General features: G+C 40.7%; 1 protein-coding gene across 5 annotated transcripts in view; it reads left to right on the top strand.

Annotated features, from left to right (window-relative positions):
• Window positions 1-16120, top strand: part of ankrd27 (ankyrin repeat domain 27 (VPS9 domain)) — a 76170-nt gene that overhangs the window by 27326 nt on the left and 32724 nt on the right. For all 5 annotated transcript variants that reach the window (XM_048547118.2, XM_048547119.2, XM_048547117.2 and 2 more), the window contains 4 exons: window positions 3904-3982; window positions 6169-6301; window positions 7756-7848; window positions 13004-13131. In XM_048547118.2, coding sequence (XP_048403075.1) covers window positions 3904-3982; window positions 6169-6301; window positions 7756-7848; window positions 13004-13131 — 433 coding nt within the window. The remainder of the gene's footprint in view (window positions 1-3903; window positions 3983-6168; window positions 6302-7755; window positions 7849-13003; window positions 13132-16120) is intronic.

The raw sequence follows: 16120 nt of genomic DNA, 5'->3' as shown, positions 1-16120 counted from the left end.
TTAACTAAGATTCTTGCAGCATAGTTATCGTTCCTACGCATGAGTCAAGAGGGTTGGGTTCAAGTCCCAAGTGCTCCAGAGGGGCAGATTGGTTTATAAACCAGACTGCTTAACCGACAGGTAGCAGAGAATGGGAATAAACAGATCATTACTAGGTTGATGAGCCATAACTGGTACATTCGTATTAGTGGTAATGATGGGGCCTCAGGTATATACAATCGATATCAGTGACTTGAATGAAGGACCCAAAGCATAATTGCAAAATTTGCTAATAAGACAAAGATCAGGAAATAAGCAATGAAGAGGACATGAGGACTATACATTGATTTAATGATTGAGCAAAAAACTGGTAGATGGAGTAGAATGTGAGAAAGTGAATTTGTCCACCCTGGCAAGAATAATAGAAAAGTATGAATTACTGAAACTGAGAAATTGCAGAACTTTGAGGCTATGAGGATTCTGGATATCCTGGGATGTAAATCACAAGGTTAGTACACTGGTGGAATGAGGAAGATAAATGGAATGATAAATTTGCTGCAGAAGGACAGGCGTATATGTAGATCTTTAGTTGTGGTTACGTAGGGTATTAATTAGACCACAGTTCAAGTACCATTTAAACTTTTGGTCTCTTTACTTAATAAAGAATATAATTGTATTTAAAGCCATTCAAACATGCTTCACTCAACTGATTCCTGTCATGGTGGTGTGGGACTACCTTAGAGGAAAGTTTGGACAGGTGGGTGGGCCTATATTCATTGGCATTGAGAAGAATAACAGGTGGTCTGATTGAAACAAATAGGTAGTTTTTCCTGATACCTGCAACCGTAGTAAAGATGCATGGTTGCTAATTCAGGAACACACATGTGCACAACTTCAAACAGCACGTTATGTAGAAATTACATGTGATGTCATATGCAAATACATGCACATTTGAAATGGGGTTCAGTAGTGGCGAATGAGGACATGGGATGGGGACAAAACCCCAGAGGGTGGAAGGAAGAGCAAACATGTTCTGTGGAACAATTGAGCATCTTGCAACTTTCTGCAATTGCAAAGGGCCCAGCATTGAGAGTGTCTTTAATCATAAAAACACCCACAAAGGACAGAAGTCTATAGATAGATAGTAACACACTGAACAAGACTAACTATTTACATATATTAGTTGATAGAGTATGTTTTCCAAGTGTTTGGAATTCTAAAATTGTTGATGGAGGATTGGACCATGACGTTATGTTAGACAAGATCTGTCTGAAGCTTGAGAAAGCAACAATGGTGTAGTCCCACAAGCCACTTAGGATAGAGAAACTGAAGGACACGAACATGTCAGACAGTTTCTGACCCTTTTCAATGGATTTGAAGTTTGAGGCACAAGGACTCCTGAATTTCCTGCAACAATAATATTGATGATGAATGTCATAAACTAGATTAGATGTCTTGATCCTCCAATGACACATTTTATGCCTTGATTTGTTGGAAAACTGATTTAAGAATATGCTATAATAAATGACAAGTGGCACAGCTATTGATTTGTAGCTAATAGGAGATGACAACCATGAGTGCCCACCAAGTATTCTTTAGAGTCGGGGGGCTGCATCTATTTTGCATGGTAGCTGTTTCTCCAGTTTTAACAAATGAAGCATTTTGTGACATATTCCAAAGACAAAGGGCGAACTAAGATCTGTATATAGTCAACAAAATAGCACTACAGACATAGGGGGTGGCCATGGGTACCTGCATGGGCCCAAGCTATGCCTGTCTCTTTGAAGGATACTTGGAACAATCCCTCTTCCATAGCTACACTGGCCCTAAACCCCACCTCTTCCTCTGTTACATTGACGAATATATGAGCACCACCTCATGCTCCGAAGAGGAGCTCGAGCAGTTCATCCACTTCACTAACACCTTTCACCCCAACCTTCGGTTCACCTGGACCATTTCTGATACCTCTCTCTCCTTCCTGGATCTCTCTATTTCCATCTCTGGCAACCACTTGGAAACCGATATCCATTTCAAGCCCACCAACTCCCACAGCTACCACCAACCTTTCTGGAAAAATGCCATCCCCTATTCCCAATTCCTTCGCCTCTGCCGCATCTGCTCCCAGGATGAGGCATTCCACTCCTGTACATCTCAGATGTCCTCATTTTTCAAGGACCACAATTTCTCCCCCACCCGCTCGGTGGTTGAGAACACCCTCAACCATGTCTCCCGCATTTCCCACAACTCATCCCTCACACCCCCTCCCCACAATAACAACAAAAACAGAATCCCCCTCGATCACGTACCACCGCCCCCCACACCACCTCCGGATCCAACGCATCATCCTCCAACACTTCCACCATCTGCAAGCCGACCCCACCACCAAAGATGTTTTTCCCTCCCCACCCTTGTCTGCTTTGTGCTGGAACCACTCTCTCCGGGACTCCCTTGTCCGCTCCACACTCCCCTCCAGCCCCACCACACCTGGCACTTTCCCCTGCAGCTGCAGGAAGTGCTACACCTGCTCTCATACCTTCTACCTCACCCCCATCCCAGACCCCAAGAATACTTTCAACATCGAACAGAGGTTCACCTGTGCATCTGCTCATGTGGTATACTGTATCTGCTGTCCCCGTTGTGACCTCCGCTACAGAGGAGGCTTGGGGACTGCTTTGCAGAATACGCACACTTGGTTCACACTAAACAACTGCACCTCCTAGTTGCGAACCATTTCAACTCCCTCTCCCATTCCTCAGATGACGTGTCCATCCTGGGCCTCCTGCAGTGCCACAACGATGCCACCCAAAGATTGCAGGAACAGCACATTGACACTTGTGTTTTTCTGTACTTGTGTCACTTAAAAAATATATTTACAATTTCATTCAATTCCACTTCTATTCGATACTAAAATATTGACAAATAAACATTTATGTTTACAAGGCCTATAGATGGGTCACTTTAAGATGCACAAGGACATCATATCTAATTTGGTGTTTTATGTGAAGCTTTTTGTATAATGTAAAAGTACACCCATGATAAAATCAACCCTTATATGATGTGATAAACTGCACACTTATCACAGATAATGTATAAATTTATGTGTATTATACTTTGCTGTAATCCGAGCAATACAACATGAGAACCGATACCCCATTTGACAACACATCCATCTTACTTGATATATCACTGTTGATTGAGTTAAAAACAATGAATAATTAAATCTGTAAATGAGATGCATGTAGTTCAAGTCAAGTTGGCTGGGGATATTTTAAAGTTGATGATATAGGAATGCCAGTAAGTCCTGTATTAGTATATTTGTGCTTTTACCACCAATGGAAGAACTATTAATATTGGAGAAAGCATATCAGCATCTATCACTTCAAAATTATTACCATAAATTTAAGGCTTATTATTCAAGACAATAATATCCAAAGAAGGCTTGATTTACAAAGTTGTGTGGATGTTCAGTTGAAGCTGATTTATGGTGACATTTTCAAATGTCAATAATAGAGTTTATTTTTGTCAATATAACTAGTAAAAGCTTATTAAAATATCGAGATTTTGCTTAAATGGCCATCACAGTACAGTAGGAATAATTTCAGCAAATTCACAAATACTATTGATTTCAATCCTCGGAAGTGGTTGCTGCAAAGCTGCAACAATAATTTGCTGACCAAGGAAACAATAGTCCAAATGTCAAAGAAATTAAAGTGAGATGGACTGTCATTAATTCCATCAAACCATAATTTCCTCAGTCTTTAGCAATGTAGGACAAGACAAGTGATAAACATCTACATATGCCATTACTATGGTAGGAATTAAAAAATATGGAGGATTTCCTAAGACTGGCTGAAGACTGTGTATATTTATTGAGATAATTGTGCCATGTTTACCAAAAAATTGTTATTTGATTTTTGTTTTTAGTTAGTTTGCATTCTATGTCTGCTGATGATCTGCTGCCCGTTCTGCTTTATCTACTGGTCAAAACTGAAATTCCTAACTGGTAGGTTTTGTATATTTAAGCCAAAATGTCCTGTCAGTATTAACAAGTTTGAGGAATAGAACATTGCATATTTGATAAATTTTTGCTAACGTACTCGTACTTCTTATTTTCTAGAAAAATATATTCAATTTAGTAAGGTACTTTTTTGCTTTGCATCTCCGATCCAAGACATTTCTTGCATATTTGGACTCAATGATTTCCAGTTCAAGCAAATCAAAATATCCAGAGAAAGTAGTTAATTACCAATTTATTCCCTGTTTGCAGGCTCCAACCACCACCTCTTTACTATGGACATACAATTCCTTTTCAAGTCCATTCCCCCATCAGGATGAGCTCTCAGTTTCTTCATGGAACAAAGGCCTGTACTATCCCTATCCACCACCACCCTCTTCCATTTGGCCGAGCATGCCCTGTCTCAGAACAACTTCTGTTTTAACTCCTATCACCTTTCTTCAGGTCAAGGGATGACCATAGGTACCCACATGGGCCCCATTTATGTCTGTCTCTGTAGGGTAGAAGGCATATTCTTTGTTCAAATTCAATTCCAGCCTCCACCCACTGTCCTTTCTCTGACATATCAATGATACTATTGGTGCTGCTTCCCTCTCTTGTCTGGAATTGGAAACGTTTATCAGTGTTGCTTCCAATTCACCCTGCTGTCACCTACACCTGGCCCATCTCTGACTTCTGCCTCCGCTTTCCCAACATCTCTATTTCCGTTTCTGGCGATAGGCTGGCCGCCAATGTACGCTCCAAACCAACCAATTCCCGCAGTTCCCTTGACTATACATTCTCACACCCTGCTTCCTGTAAAGATTCTGTTCTTTTCTCCCAGTGCCTCTGTCCGTGTTGTATCAGTTCTGATGGTGCCAGCTTCAAAAAGGGAACCTCCAAATGCCCACCTTCTTGCTCAACCGAGGACTCCTCACCAGCTTTGCTAACAGGGCCCTCTGCGAAGCCTGACCTATCTCACCTGTCTCTTCCCTGCCGCAAGAGCAATAGGGTCTCCCTGTCCTCATGTACCACCCGACCAGCATTTATATCCAGAGGATCATTAACTGCCATTTCCGCCGCCTCCAGCAGGATGCCACCACTAGACGCATTCCACTCTCTTCCCTTGTTGGCCTTCTGCAAGGACTGTTCTTTCTGGGACACCCTGGTCCACGCCATCATCTCTATCCCAGACTTGCTTGCATTGAGCTTTGCCAGAGCACTGCAGCTGGAAGACTGGCACCTAATTTTCAATATGGGAATTCAACAACCTTCTGCACTAAATATTGAGTTCAACAGTTTTAGGGTCTGAGTTCTCCCATGTCCTTACCCGAATCCTGACACGTGAGGCCCTGTTATCGCATGGTCTACTATTTTACACCCCATTGTTAGCCACTAATTTTCCACATTAGCAGTTATCCATTCTCTTAGGATGGTGGTTATCCACTCCTTTGTCCGCCCATCTGTCCTTCTGTGTCTTTGGTCTCTATCTCCACCTACCACTTACTCCTTATCTGTTCTCTCCCTCGCCCCTCTCAATCTATCTTCTGCATGAAAACCAACTTCTCCCAACCAAAGGATTGCTGGACCCGAAACATTAACTCTGATTTTTCTGTACAGATGCCTCCACACCTGAGCTTCTCCAGCAATCGCTGTTGTTGGCTCAGCACTACTTAACTTGAGTCGGGTTTAAGAATTGACATAATCGAAAGTTAACACTTACCTTGTGAAAAGGAGTTTCATATTATCTGAAACAGTGTCTTTCAGATGGATTTGGACTGGGCCTCCTTTCGGTCATTCATATGTCCTTCAGGAAAACAACACCACCAACCTATTGGGTTCTTGCCTAAACCAAAGTGATCATGCGTCTCTTTTTATTTTGTGTTTCAGATCTTGGGTGCTGATTTGTGCCTGCTAAGTAGCAATTGACCACTTGTGAAAATAATTCAGTGGTTTTGAAAACTTTAGAAAATGGAAGGTTAAATATAAATCCTTCTCTTTTCTCATCTGTTGGTATTGGGTGTTTCTAGCTGTTTGGCTGTGCTGTTGTGATAGTATTCTCGTTTATAAGAGTTGAAAATGTGCAATTGTTTTAGAACTATTCTCAACAGTTGCATCTGGTGAAACATATATTTGATATCATGTATGAGAGTTTTTTTTCACTATTTTAATAGTGAACAATTTTCTTATTACAGGATGGCCAATCTCAGTTATATCAAGAATTTTAGATTTTGCAGTGCAGTCAAGGATGAGCTGGGGTATTGTCTAACTTCTTTCGAAGCTGCAGTAGAGTATATTCATCAGGGCAACTTGACTCTTGGTCAACCAGTAAGAACCATTTGTATTTTTTTTGAGATACTTTGCAATGCTTTTTATTAAGTGCTTTTCTATTTCAGGCAGGGAGACAGTTTAAAAATAAATGATGCAATTGGATTTAACTAATTCAATTTTCCTGCATTTACTATTTAGTTTGCAGGCTGAAATTTATGATTGTGTATTTTTGCATGGAAACTGTAAATGCTAACCTCAAGTAGATAATTGTCAAAATGCCAAGCATAATTAGGACTGGAATTGGATTTTAAGATCTACAAATGAGTACAGATGGAGAGAGGGTTGATTGAATATCTGAAACTTTTACACATTAGAGTGTATATAGAAGGGCGGAGTTGGAAATTTGGCTTTTGGAATCATTAGGAAACTACGTAAGGAGAAGAATAAAGGAGTGGTGTACATATACAATATTACTGGAGTGTTTTGAAGCATTGGAACTTGGTGTTGTGATGATGGATGGTTAGATTTACATACGTGTAAAATTTTGTTGGGAGATGGTAACAGACCAGTGGGTTGGAGTTACGGTATACCGTTAAGATAAAGGTAGAAATATTTGGGCCTATAGCCATGTGTTAAGAGTTCAACTTCAAACTGAAGCAGGCAGTAACTTCTACATGCGTATGCTCGGTTAAACACTGAACCAGAAGTTAATTCCTTGGATGTGCTATTGTGTCCTCTGCAAAAACAAATCTTCAGAGTCCCTTGAATTCCTGCATTTAAGCTCAAATGTTCCATTTTTTTAAAAAAAGTGCCCTGCTGATCGATGTGCGTTTTGAGCTTAATAGTGTGCTAACTTAAAGGCATCACTGAAGTACCACTCTGAACCAGTAAAATGAATTATGTAATTGTGAAAGTGACAATGTAGGTTTTGTTGTTAATTAGTGTTTTAATTTCTGCCGTATTCCCATGTGTATCTTGCGGTCTTCCAAATCTACACAGGAAGTCAAATTTTTTTTAAATCTCAATCAGCGAACCAAGGACTAAATCATTGCATTTATTCAGTCAATTTGGCTACTGACCAAACTTGATCACTGTTAGTGGATATCTGGAAATCCTCTGTAGATCCCCAGAATTAAACTAGCACCCAGAAGGGTGAAAACCATGCTCGAAGTCACTGGGTCTCTTTGTACGTAGCTTGTGTTTTTTTTTGAGGTCGTAGGTGAACACTGTCACTTTAACAAGGACTGTAAAACAGGTCAATATGCAGAATAAATATGACTGAGCAGTCGGGTATGTTAACCAGTTGTAAAGTTAAACCTTTCCTTAATGCTTCGTGATTTGAATATTTAAAGGAACTTTGATATTTTCACCAGATACGAGACTTCTTCTGTTGAGTGCTTAATGTCTGTTCAATTTTTAAGTTGCACACACAATGCCTGTTTTATATTTTGTAATTCATTTATATTGAAATACAAATTGCCCTGTTATAAAATTATCATTTTAATTTTCAGGGGTCGGGAGACCTAAATGATAAAGCATTTTTTAGAGAGAGAATGAATTTGCTGTCTCATTTGTCTGCAACTCCAATTGATTTCTTGTTTGAGGTAAATCTGAATTAATTGTTTTGTAATTACTCGATGCATGTCATCTATAAACTTATTTTAGTATGTTTTGGACTGCAGTTCTGTTATAGCTGTTTAGTGATTGTGCATAGTAAATATGAAAAATATTAACTGCATGATAGCAGCACAAAACATTGTTGCATGGGTAATGTTTTTATAAAATATTGGTGGAAAGTTCTCATTCAAAGTGAATCTTTTGTGGTTAAAATACATTGCTTTGTCTGCAGCATAGTTTGTACTTGATGTCTTACCAAAGTAGACAACTTAACATGTAATGCATCTGCTACATGTCTATGTGCTCATTCAACTTGTCTAAATTATTTAAATTGATCTGATCTCTCTTTCTCTCTCTCTAGTTCTTCCTCACCACTGTCAATTCGTTCTATTTTATGTCATCAGCAAAGTTGTAAATATTGTGTTTAATTTCCGCATCCAGATCATTGACATGTACGTAATATCTTCTCTGTTATCCGGATCCCAAATGTCTAGAATTCACATGAAACCAGCATCCGAGATTCGGAAGGGAAATTCTGGATAATTGGGATCTGGAGAAAGGAGACTTAAGTGGTATTAGCTATTGGAAGAAATAATTGATTGGGTGCTTATTAAAACTGGTCAATACTTACATTGTTGATTTTAATTAAAAATAATCACCTATTACATCCAGGATAGCAACATTTACAAGCAGCCCTGGTCACTTATTTCTCAAACAGGCATTTATCTTGCGTCAGCAATGATTGCTGAGAGAAGTCATCAGCATTTTTTATGCAGCCTGCACCCTCCTATTCCCTGTACATGCTGGATACTGAGGACGTTACTGTATTGTGAAGAGCTGGGCTCAAAGCGTTGAAGTACCCCACTTGTCACTGCCTTCTACTCTGAAATAACCCATTTGTACCTGCTCTGTTTCCTATCTGCTAATTAATTTTGAATTCGTACCGTCAATCCCACGTTCTTTAATTTTGTGCAATAACCTCTTTTGTGGAACTTTCTCAAAAGCTTTCTGAAAATCCAAATACACCTCATTCACTGTTTCTCCGTCATCTGTTCTCCTAGATACATCCTTATAAACTCCAGGTTTATCAAGTTATTTATCCCTTGTGAAAGCCATGTTAACTTGGTCTGATCTTGCTGTTGTTTGCTAAGTGTATTGTTATTGTATCTCTTAGAATAGACTGTAGCATTTTTACCAACAACTGATGTTAGTCTAACTGGTCTGTAATTCTCTGTTTTCTTTCTCTTATTTTTGGAGTCACATTTCCAACTTGTAATCTGTCATGACTGTTCCAGAGTCTACAGAATTTGAAAGGTGGCAGCCAAATATATCCATAATCTCCATAACCGCCTTCTTTTTAGTGCCCTGGGATATGAATTATCAGACCCCAAGGATTTATCAGCTTTTGGGTCAATTAATTTCTCCAGCATTTTTTTAAACTGAAACTAATTTCTTTCTTTTCCTCCTTCACAATAGATGTTTGCTTCCCTAGGATTTCTGGGAAATTATTTCTTCTGTGAAGGCAGAATTAATATAATCGTTCAATTGTTCTGCCATTTCCTTGTTCTCCGTTTATCGACTATCCGATTTCATGCTGTAAAGGACTGACATTCACTCACTAATCACTTAATCTTTACTGACTTAATAGAAGCTCTTACAGTCTACTCTTATTTTCCTTGGCAAGTTTACTCTCCTAGTCTTTTTTTTCTCCCCTCTTAATCAATCACTTCCTCATTTGCTGATTGTAAACTACTTCCAATCTTCCTTCTGTATTTCTGCACCAGTAAGAAGTGTGTAATGCATGTATTTTCTCCTTTTTAGTATTAACTGTTAGTATTCGCCTACCACTGTCATGCTTCATAATGAAGCCATCCAATCTATCGTAGCCAACTTGCTGTTCGTACCTTTGTTTTGATTTTGGACCTAACTTCAGAATAGACCAGAGATAATGGGAACTGCAGATGCTGGAGAATTCCAAGATAATAAAATGTGAGACTGGATGAACACAGCAGGCCAAGCAGCATCTCAGGAGCACAAAAGCTCATGTTTCGGGCCTAGACCCTTCATCAGAGAGGGGAATGGGGAGAGGGAACTGGAATAAATAGGGAGAGAGGGGGAGGCGGACCGAAGATGGAGAGTAAAGAAGATAGGTGGAGAGAGTATAGGTAGGGAGGGGATAGGTCAGTCCAGGGAAGACGGACAGGTCAAGGAGGTGGGAGGAGGTTAGTAGGTAGCTGGGGGTGCGGCTTGGGGTGGGAGGAAGGGATGGGTGAGAGGAAGAACCGGTTAGGGAGGCAGAGACAGGTTGGACTGGTTTTGGGATGTGGTGGGTGGGGGGGGGAAGAGCTGGGCTGGTTGTGTGGTGCAGTGGTGGGAGGGGACTCCCTTGTTCGCTCCACACTGCCCTCCAACCCCACCACACCCGGCACCTTCCCCTGCAACCGCAGGAAATGCTACACTTGTCCCCACACCTCCTCCCTCACCCCTATCCCAGGCCCCAAGATGACATTCCACATTAAGCAGAGGTTCACCTGCACATCTGCCAATGTGGTATACTGCTTCCACTGTACCCGGTGCGGCTTCCTCTACATTGGGGAAACCAAGCGGAGGCTTGGGGACCGCTTTGCAGAACACCTCCGCTCAGTTCGCAACAAACAACTGCACCTCCCAGACGCAAACCATTTCCACTCCCCCTCCCATTCTCTAGATGACATGTCCATCATGGGCCTCCTGCACTGACACAATGATGCCACCTGAAGGTTGCAGGAACAGCAACTCATATTCCGTCTGGGAACCCTGCAGCCTAATGGTATCAATGTGGACTTCACCAGTTTCAAAATCTCCCCTTCCCCTACTGCATCCCTAAACCAGCCTAGTTCGTCCCCTCCCCCCACTGCACCACACAACCTGCCCAGCTCTTCACCGCCCCCCCCCCCCCCCCCCCACCCCCCACCCACTGCATCCCAAAACCAATCCAACCTGTCTCTGCCTCCCTAACCGGTTCTTCCTCTCACCCATCCCTTCCTCCCACCCCAAGCCACACCCCCAGCTACCTACTAACCTCCTCCCACCTCCTTGACCTGTCCGTCTTCCCTGGACTGACCTATCCCCTCCCTACCTCCCCGCCTATACTCTCTCCACCTATCTTCTTTACTCTCCATCTTCGGTCCGCCTCCCCCCCTCTCCCTATTTATTCCAGTTCCCTCTCCCCATCCCCCTCTCTGATGAAGGGTCTAGGCCCGAAACGTCAGCTTTTGTGCTCCTGAGATGCTGCTTGGCCTGCTGTGTTCATCCAGCCTCATTTTATTATCTTATTTCATATTAGACCAGTTTGCTTTCTATCCAAATGAAAAATGTCACATTGTGGTCAGTTTTTTTTTCCTGGAGAATCTCTCGCAACAAGATTATTAATTAACCCCTTCTCAGTGCACAGAGCTAAACCTAGGTTAGTCTGTTTCCTTATTGTTTCTTCCAATGTTCTGGCCTAAAAACCAACTCATTCATACTCTAGGAATTCATCTTGTATTGCATTACTGCACGTGTTTTTGCCCTGTCTATGTGTAGGTTGAAGTCACCCATGATCACCCTGGCACTCTTGTTACATGCATCTCTAATTTCCTGTTTATACTGTCCTATGCTGTTTGGAGACTGAAAGACAGTACCTGTTAATGTTTTCTGCTCTTTGTTGCTCCTCCGTTCCGCCTGGACTGATTCCACATATAGGTTTTCCAAGCCAGTATCCTTTCTCGCTATTGTACTGATATCATCCTTTACGAACAATGCTACCTCCCCGCTCTCTTCCTGTTTCCTTGTGCTTCCCAAATGTTTTGTTCCCAACCCTGGTCAACCTGCTGACATAGCATAATCCTAATACATACCCACTTACAACTATTTGCACTGTTAATTGTAATTTCATTTCTGCACACTCTCTAATACTTTTGTTTGTAAAGTTTAGGATTCCACATAGCTAATTAACTGCTTTTTGAAATCTGTCCAGCATTCTTCTTTGTTTTTTTTTCGCATGTATCCTTTTGTTCATGCACCCTTTTGAAATTGTCTCCTTCATGTGCCTTGTTCATCTTTGCATGAAATTTTACTTGCCACGTGTCTCTTTATCCCACCAGCCTACCTCTGTCCTCATGATTTTTATCACTATACTCCCCTAGCTTCAAAAAACTTGTAATGGTGGCCTGCACACCAAAGTACTGCAATAGTGTTAATACCAATCTCTGGAGGACTGCTTTCCTGTCACTTGACTATGTATCTCTGCAGTCAGCTGCCCCTTTTGTTGCATGTGGTTTGCTAATAAGTATTTTAAGTAACACTTCAGTAAGAAATATTTATTTAGGAAGACATTCACACATCAACCACATTACTGTTACCGACCTTCACTGCTACCTCATCAAAAAACTCAAATTAATTAAAAACAGAACTTTCTCTGAACATCAAAATCTTTGATTTTTATTTATTCTTCCACTTTTTGATAATACATGTGAGAACCGTACAGAAAAAATAAAATACAATCTGACAATTTCAATGTACGTCCTTTCTTCGCTTTGTGTTCTACGCCATTCTTCCTATCTGTGGAACTCTGGCTTTGTTTTCCCTACTTTTCCATCTCAGGATTTTACCTTTCCTTCACGTGATCACCCTTTTTTTAAAGGAACTTCATTTTACTTTCACCAGCCAGTCTTTGGTTGTAAGTTTTTCATTTGTAGCTGCCAACAAGGACTGCTGCTATGGTATTGCTACTTCATGGTAGATGTTGTTTTTCACGCAATGAATGCCTATTTTCAATTTGCCATTCTGCTCATGTTTGAACTGAGGTAAGTTATTTCCTTGATGGGAATAAGACAAGTTAAACCCTTTTGCTAACATCAGTAGCAAGCATGCAACTTTTAAGACACACTTTTAATTTAGTAAAATGCCTGCAGGCACTTCAAAAATTCATCTAAAACAATAGATGCCAAGCCAGAGAAGGAAACAAACGAATGGAGGTCTGAAACAGAATGGCTGGCTTTTTTCTTTCACCAGAGGACTTTACTTTTCCCCTCTCCAAACAATGTAATGCAATGAGAATAAAAGGAAGATTTCCTGCCTCTTTCCATACTCTTTACAAAGTTTTTATTTTTGTGTTTGCAGCATATTGCAGCTGGTAATCAGGCAGAAGTGGAAGCATTGTTAAGTCAAGGTGAAGCTGACGAGGACAGCGTTGAAAAGATGTGTCATCCTCTCTGTTTTTGTGATAGCTGTGAGAAACTTGTGTCAGGGTAAGGTGGTGATTAAATAATTGGAGAAGCTAACTGATATTAGTTCAACATGTATAATGTCTTTACAAATTGCAAGTATTAATACATGGATGGCATTCCAGTCCAGGTATGAAGGAACATGGTAACATTTTGATATACCACTTGATATCTTGCCAGTCATAAAGTCAGGATCCAATCCTTCCATGATCAGAGCTTTGTATCATCTAATTTGTGTTAACATCAAGACTGTGTAAAAAGAGAATATAAGATCATAAATATATGAAGTTACCCTTTTTATATGATGCTAGATTGTTTAAGAGCTCATTCCAGGTTGATCCATCATTACCTTCTGGTGAGACACTCTGGATGGTGATATTTAGTTGGAGTCATTTGCCTGGAAAGGACTCTAGAGAAAATCAAAAACAGCCAATGTTGAAATGCTCAGCAGGTCACATAGCATCAACAGATAGCGAAACCAAGTTGATGCTCTAGTGTAATGGCCTTTGTCAGAGCACTGACGAGGCTGGTATGTCTCAACAAATTTCTTGGATACGTTTGTTGTGGTAAGGATTTTAGTTCGTGCAGAGAAGGAAAATGCACCACTTGCAGCTAGCCATGACTATATTATTAACATAAGTTATCCAGGATTTGTTTATGAATTAAAACCAGACTGGAAGCAAGGTTCCCCAAGTCTTCACAATCCAAGAAAGAAAATAAACCAGATGGGCCACCTGGAAACAGTCAGTTCCTCCTTAGTGATGTTTGGCAGTTAGTGCCAAATTTGGAAGAGCTATGTCACAGATTAATCCAGCAACAACCTAACGTAGACATTGTCATGGAATCATATCTTACTGAGTGTTCCAGAAATGCCAGTCGTTCCATTGGCATGACAGATGGCTACAAAGTGCTAGGAATCAGGGAAGGAATTTTCCTTGGAATCCTGAGCGTTGACTGCAGTCTGCCATTCAGCTTCAGGCTGTCTCTGCAAGAGTGCCTCAGGTTAGTGTCCTTGAATAAACATTTGTCAGCTACTTCTTCAATGACCACCTCTCCATCATAAGGATGAAGTGGGGATGTTCGCCAATGACTTGTGCAATGTTCAGTACCATTGACAGTGTTCAGATATTGAGGCAGTCAGTGTTCAAATGCAACAAAATCTGGACAATATCTGGGTTTGGGCTGACATGTGGCAAGTGACATTTATGCCACACAAATGCCAGGCCATCTCCAACAGACTGATTCCAACCATCTTCCTTTGACATTCACTGGCATTACCATCACTAAATACCCCACTATTGACACCCTGAGGAGTTAATATTGACCAGAAAATGAACTGGACCAGCCATTTAAATACTGTGGCCCCATGACAAAGTCAAAGGCTAGGAATCCTGTAGTGAGTAACGTAAGTCATGACTCCTCAAAGTCTATCTAATATCTACCTGGCACAAGTTTGGATTAGATAAGTAAGTAGTTTGTTACGAATGAAACATATAAAATCCTGAGGAGTCTTGACAGAACATATGGAAGGAATGCTTCAACTTAGAGGAGAATCTAGAACACTTAGAATCTAGCGTGTTGCTGTTTTAAAAATCAGGAGTTGCCATTTTGCAACACAGAATAAATATGATTCTTTACTCAAAGTTCTGAGCCTTTGGAACTGTCTTCTTGGAAAGGTGGTAAAGGTAGAGTCCCTGAATATTTTTGAGGCAGATATAGGTAAATTGTTGTTAAGGCATGGGTAGAAAGACTATGAGCTAGGTAGGAATGTGGATTTAAGGTTACATTTGTATCAGCCATGATCTGATTGAATGGCAGAGAAGACTGGAGGGACTGAATGGTCTACTCCTGCTCTTGATTCCAATGTTTTCATACTTTACACCTGCCTTTGGTGGCTTTGTTAATGTTTGGAAGCTTGACACCATCCAGGACACAGCAACCCATTTGATCAACAACACATCCTTCAAATATTTCTCTGTCTGCCACCAAGGCACAGTGGTATCAGTGTGTACCATATCCAAGATGCACTGCAGGTAGTATATCCCCATTTCTTCACTGTCACAAGGTCAAATTTTGTAACTCCCTCCATAACCACACTGAATGTACTTCTCCCAAATGAACTGTAGTGATTCAAGAAGTAGTGCAACATCAGCTTCTCAAGAGTAACTGGAATGGTCAGTAAATGCTGGCCAAGCCAGTGCAGTTCATTTCTGTGCAATGAACTAAAAGTAGACAAGATACCTAAATTGTCAAGCTCCCAGGTGAAGAAGAATAAACTCATTCCCCTTCTTTATTCATGAGACCCTTTGATGTCCGTGAGAAGGTTAATCAACAAAGCGTCCTCTTCCTTCTGGATACCTTCCTCTTGAGCCAAATTAATTTGATTTTAAAAGACCCAATGTAACCAGGTTTCCTTGAGTTAAAGGGAGAGTTTATTAGTTGTTAAACGTGAGAGGAAATAGTAATGCAAACAAATTGGAAATGGGAAATGTACTCAAAACAAACAGATTAAAGTTCAGTCTCTGGTAATTTGAGAAGAGGAGAAAATTTCAGGTTCTTTGCTTAGCAGGTTAGTTGAAATTCTTTTGTATTTTCCTTTTGACAATGGCTAACAGAAGCAGCGGGCTTCTGGCACTCATAGCAAGAAAATCCTTTATATGCATTATGAGTGATAAGTTCTTCCACTGTGACCTTCATAGCACGCTGGCATTCAAACGCAGACTATTAATACCTCAGCCATTTTTCTAAAATTTTATTCCATTTTATTTAGTTCCAGATTCTCTCTCTCTCCTTTTAATTGAATCAGGTTTCACCATCTGCCATGGTGAGATTTGAACCCCTGTCTCCAGAACTTTAATCTGGGGTTTTGCATTACTAGCCCACTGACATTGTCACAACACCATTGCTTCTCCTGTCACACCAACTTCCAGTAGCACACTCGGGCGTGATTGAACTAGCTTTTAATCATGATTGAATGAGCTTTTAACCCTTGAATCCTCTGCAACAGGAAGAC

Source organism: Stegostoma tigrinum, chromosome 16, assembly GCF_030684315.1.
Source record: "Stegostoma tigrinum isolate sSteTig4 chromosome 16, sSteTig4.hap1, whole genome shotgun sequence".
Classification (NCBI taxonomy): domain Eukaryota; kingdom Metazoa; phylum Chordata; class Chondrichthyes; order Orectolobiformes; family Stegostomatidae; genus Stegostoma; species Stegostoma tigrinum.
The sequence above is the reverse complement of the archived record's forward strand: the minus strand, read 5'-3'. Positions and strand labels throughout refer to the sequence as shown.